At 49.1% G+C, this 5,231-nt stretch overlaps 1 protein-coding gene across 1 annotated transcript; it reads left to right on the top strand.

Annotated features, from left to right (window-relative positions):
* The first annotated feature begins 664 nt into the window (after positions 1 to 664).
* On the top strand, positions 665 to 3,131 carry LOC146199892 (solute carrier family 35 member G1-like). The gene is made up of 2 exons (XM_084592217.1): positions 665 to 926; positions 2,028 to 3,131. The coding sequence occupies exons 1-2, from the start codon at positions 665 to 667 to the stop codon at positions 2,942 to 2,944; spliced, it is 1,179 nt and encodes a 392-aa protein (XP_084448343.1). The 3' UTR covers positions 2,945 to 3,131.
* The last annotated feature ends 2,100 nt before the right edge of the window (positions 3,132 to 5,231 follow it).

The following is a 5,231-nucleotide window of genomic DNA, read 5'->3' as shown; positions in this document are numbered from 1 at the left end:
AACAGCCAGACAATGTCATATTAACCATGGATGCGCGCTTCTACCTTTCCAGTCTGAACAATTGTACGCTTACGTTACGCACGTATGCAGCCTGCGCTGGTCTGTCGAGGATACAGTGAGACCAATCATGTAACAGCAACTCCTACGGGTTGAGGCTAGTGGCATGCTCCAATATGATTGCCAAACTTACACCTCCCTCCTCCCTCCCCCCTCCCCGTTACACGATTGGATATTTGTATTGTGGATATGTGGATCGTGCACGACTACTTAGTAGTCAAGGTTCATCCCAAATGCCCTCAGTCACACTCGGCAGCAAAGTGTCGGATAGTGCGTAAAAAACGATTCGGCCAATTCACGCGATCTTAGCTTCTGCACTGGCTGCATGTTTAAGGGGATATGTATGTTTTATACACCGGTATCAACATCCACAAATCTGGCTTAGCAGAACTGCAAGACATTATTCTAAACAAGGTGCATCCTGTAAACCCTCGCTGTAGACTATGTGTCACCTCGTTGCTTTAATCACGATATGCCCATCACCTCGCAGGAGTGCTGACTCTCAAACGCATCCATACATGCACCCACACTCGTGTCGCAGATGGCCTGAGGTCCTCAGCTGCACTGAAAAGCGTAAGGGCAGCCAGCTATTCCCTCCCAGCGGCCAATGGCCACTTCGGCAGCTTCGCCTCTCGCGCTCCAGTTGCATCTACCGTGCAAAGAAGCGGACCAGCATGACCCTTCCGCCACCGATGTCGCCAGGCGCATGTCTTCAAGTGAGGTGGAGCGGAAAGCGGGAGACTGTGGCGACGACCAGGCAGCGGAGGCTACCAGCTCGTGGCAGCTGTACAAAGGGCTCGCCTTCTCGTCGGTCTCCAGCTTCTTCTTCTCCGTCTGCACCGTTATCGTCAAGAGACTAGAGTACGTGGGTATCTGAGCACAATGCTGTATATTTCCGGAGCCTAAATGGCGTGCAGCCATTCATTTAAGCAATAGTTAGAAGCTAGAAAAGTGAATACAGAGTCGGAAACATCTGCATAAAGGACCTACTTGGGCCTATTGTCGCATAAAGCTGTGTAAGTAAAGTGTGAAAATGAGAGAAGGCGCATACGTGACCATTTTTATTTTGGTATTTCAACGCGACCGCGTTTCAAGCCTCCGTTCAGTGGAATGAATTGTGTCAGCGCCGTATACAGAAGGCTTTAACTGAATAAGAGGAAAGTGACTTGAAAGGGATGCATTTTCTCTGAAGTGAATTGTTATTTGTTTAAGTACAAGAACTGCCCCTACCTCTCTTGGATGCTGTTTAGTAGGACATGCTACCTCTACGCAAGCAAGGAGGCACTTCTAAGATAAACTTAAGCGCACTAATTTTGTCCATTTCCTGTATATTGCGATGCCTTGCAAGGACAGCAAAACTGCTGCGCGCACTGAAAATCGTGTTCTAATTACAGAAAAGGTAATAATACCTAAATGACGTTCCAATGCCTCTTATTAATTTGCTTCCAATATAGGTCACCGCATCACGCCTAACGAACGAGTCAAATGATCCTTTCCGAAACGCCTACCTTGTTACAGCTTGCGTTGGAATACTCAAGCAAACTAAGCAGTTTCATACGGTATGAAATGTAGTCGGTATGTGCATCATGTTGAGCTATTTTATCTGGCCGCAACCAGACAGCCCAGGCAGAAAGAGCGGCGGTTGCATTTTAATATGGGCGATATTCGCTTCACCAATAAACAATGTGATGCTAGTGAACGTTAAAAATACCCATGTGATCCAAATTATCTGGAGCTCTCTTCTACAAAGTTCCTTATTGCTGGGTGAATTTATCTGTTTTAAAACTGTAATTCCAACTACAGGAAGTGATTTTTAGAACAAGGCGGCCGAACATCAAGTACGCGACAAATATTGAAGATGAGTGCTTATTAAAAGCGTTAAAACTCATTGATTTAACCGCTATATTCGATGTCCTAACTGTTGCTTTCATGTTGCAATCACTGATAATCCGTGCGCATGTACCTCGCAGTGAAAATAATGATGAAAGATGAAAAGGGTGGAATTTACTCTGGACTCAATGAACACCTGCCGATGCGCAGCTACATCCCGGCAGCCGAGCTGGCCGTGGTGCGTTTCTTGGCCATCCTGGTGCTGTCGGCGCCCCTGGTGGTTCACAGCCACGCTCACCCGCTCGGGACCCAAGGTATGCGGCTACTGCTGATCCTTCGTGGACTTCTGGGCGCCACAAGCTTGTTCCTCCGCTTCTACGCCATCCACTACATGGCGATCGCAGACGCGACGGTCATCATCTTCAGCGTTCCAGTGTTTGTGTCTGCGCTGGCCAAGCTCTTTCTCAAGGAACCCTGTGGATTATTTCACGTGGTCGCAATTCTGGTCACTATGGTCGGCCTCGCACTCATTACAAAGCTACCGCTGCTGTTCGGTGGTGGAGGAGGGGACCCCGTGCACATCCGCGGCGTGGTAGCCGCGTTGTCTTCGACCGTGTTCGGTGCCAGTGTCTACATTGTGGTGCGCAAGGTGAAGGGCGTGCACCACTCGGTCATCATGTTCAACTTCGGCTGGGTAGCCTTACTGGAGACAACCGTTATCTGGCTGACGACCGAGAGAGTGATGTTCCCAGGTTCCGACCTGGACTACTGCCTCCTCGGTGTGCTGGGTGTTTTCAGCTTCCTCGGCCAGCTGTTTCTGACTCGAGCCCTGCAGCTTGAGCAAGCGGGGCCCGTGTCTGTTGTCCGGTCGGCGGCCGACATTGTGTTCGTGTTTGTATGGCAAGTGGCGTTTTTCGGCGAAGTGCCCGATGCGTACACCGCGTCCGGCGCCGTGCTAGTCACCACATGCGTGCTGCTCACCGGACTACGAAAATGGGTGCTGACGCTTCCGGAGAGCTCAGCAGTCCGAGCTAGGATCGCTTGTCTTCTGTCTTGACAGAGAATAGTGGCGCCTTCGGCATGCCTTCATTCGTGAAAACCTTGTGTGAACGTTGTCCTGATCATTAGCGAGCAACACCAGCTCGCGAGGGTTGAGCAGGGATTAATATCGCCAGCTCACGCACAACATAAACTTCAGTAGGTAAACGTTTATAGCTTACCAAGATACTCTCTTGGGCGATTTGGTAAACATCCATTGTCGAGAAAAAAAAGCGCGAACAGGAAGACACAAGACAAGATAAAATGAAGCTACAGGATATGCACCTGTCCTGCAGCATCCTTTTATCTTGTCTTGTGTCTTCCTGTTCGCGCTGTTCGCGCTGTTTTTATTAACAACAAACGTTTATAGCAATTGATATTCACTCACATTTTTCCCTCCGGTACAAAATGGCTACTTCAGATCGTGTATTGCAAGCTCTCAAAACAGGCCAGCGCGTGCCATTTACGATAGAGACAAGTGTGCCTACGCTGTGGAGTGTGCCTACGCACAGAAGCGAGACGGAGTGCCCTCATCCGTTAACATCCCACTGAAAGCTCCCTCGTCTGAAATATTTGTTTGCTTTTTCATAGTAACTACATTCTAAAGAACCAAACCGCATATTATTATGCGCAAGTAACTGAGTTAGTAATGTGCGCTGCAATGCCAAATCTGTGCAAAATCATTTTGCCGCAAATGGCACTAAGGTCAGTGTTGTTCCGGCGGCCGCTTTTCGATGAAGGCAAAAAGCTAGACGCCCGTGTGCTGTGCGATGTCAGTGCACGTTAAAGAACCCCAGGTGGTCGAAATTTCCGGAGTCCTCCACTACGGCGTCTCTCATAGCCTGAGTCGCTTTGGGCCGTTAAACCCCACAAACCAACCAAAGTCAGTGTTGTTAAACACGCGCGCGTGCGTGCGCGTGTTGTGTGTGTGTGTGTGTGTGTGTGTGTGTGTGTGTGTGTGTGTGTGTGTGTGTGTGTGTGTGTGTGTGTGTGTGTGTGTGTGTGTGTGTGTGTGTGTGTGTGTGTGTGTGTGTGTGTGTGTGTGTGTGTGTGTGTGTGTGTGTGTGTGTGTGTGTGTGTGTGTGTGTGTGTGTGTGTGTGTGTGTGTGTGTGTGTGTGTGTGTGTGTGTGTGTGTGTGTGTGTGTGTGTGTGTGTGTGTGTGTGTGTGTGTGTGTGTGTGTGTGTGTGTGTGTGTGTGTGTGTGTGTGTGTGTGTGTGTGTGTGTGTGTGTGTGTGTGTGTGTGTGTGTGTGTGTGTGTGTGTGTGTGTGTGTGTGTGTGTGTGTGTGTGTGTGTGTGTGTGTGCGCGTGTGTGTGCGTGTGTGTGCGTGCGCGCGCGCGCGTCTGTGCCTGTGTCTACGTGTGCGTGTGTATGTGTGTGTCTCAAAGCATTACACGAGTAAAGCATTTATTAGCACACAAAAGGAAGTCAATTTATCCAACAAACCAGCTTCTTTGGAAACAGTGCCACTGAGATAGCTGCAATTCTTTTAAACAAGACAAAAGCCTAACAATGTAGCCTTTGTATAGGCACATAATTCTTACTCTGTCTAAGTGGCGGCTTCCTAATTTCACATTTCACGGAAGTAATGGCGCAATACTGCGCTTTGTTCTTGGATAAGCGCCATGCCCCCCCCTCCCCCGAATATACTGATTCAATATTGATATTGATTCTGATTTCGTAGATATTGTGTGCCTTCCAAAGATCTTCCACGTGTACATACCATCATCATCTTCATCCTCCCGCGGCGCCACCGGTAGCGCACGCCTCGGTTGTCCATCGGAATAAAAGCCGGACACGGCATCCTTTGCCTTGCCATCTCGACCTTGCCGTCTCGACCTGGCCTTCTTCCACAATATTCTTGATCCCGTTGACCGATTCTCTCTACCAGCTGTCTACTGAAAATGAGGGTCTCGCTTAAAGTTGAAGTTAACTATCGAGGGAGCGTATATAGCCACCCGCATTTGCAGCCTCTCGGCGCCAAATTATTAAATTTCCGAGCCTTTATAGTACGATCTAACAGCATCCTACAAATTTGATAACAATGATACTTTTTGATGGCGCAAGGGCATCTGTGGGCAAACAGAGGCTTGACCCTTTTCTTAGGAACTCACCCTAGAGTTGCTGGGCACAAAGCCAGGGGCTTGTACCCACTGTGCCACCGGTGCGCACTAGGTAGGTTTGGGAATTGAAACCTCCACTTCCTCCCAGGCAGGTGCCCAGTTCACTAGATCACCACTGTGGTGCAACAAATGTATGCAGTCGTGTTATGCGGGATGTCTCAGCGGAACCCCTCTCTAGTGTT

This window comes from Amblyomma maculatum, chromosome 2, assembly GCF_055883805.1.
Source record: "Amblyomma maculatum isolate TAMU_Amacu chromosome 2, ASM5588380v1, whole genome shotgun sequence".
Classification (NCBI taxonomy): Eukaryota; Metazoa; Arthropoda; class Arachnida; order Ixodida; family Ixodidae; genus Amblyomma; species Amblyomma maculatum.
Note: the sequence above shows the minus strand (reverse complement) of the source record. Positions and strands in the feature narration are given on the sequence as shown.

Coding starts and splice junctions, on each gene's coding strand:
- LOC146199892 (XM_084592217.1), top strand. CDS start 665: ATGGCCACTTCGGCAGCTTCGCCTCTCGCGCTCCAGTTGCATCTACCG. Junction 927..2,027: donor CAAGAGACTAGAGTACGTGG/GTATCTGAGCAC, acceptor TGTACCTCGCAG/TGAAAATAATGATGAAAGAT.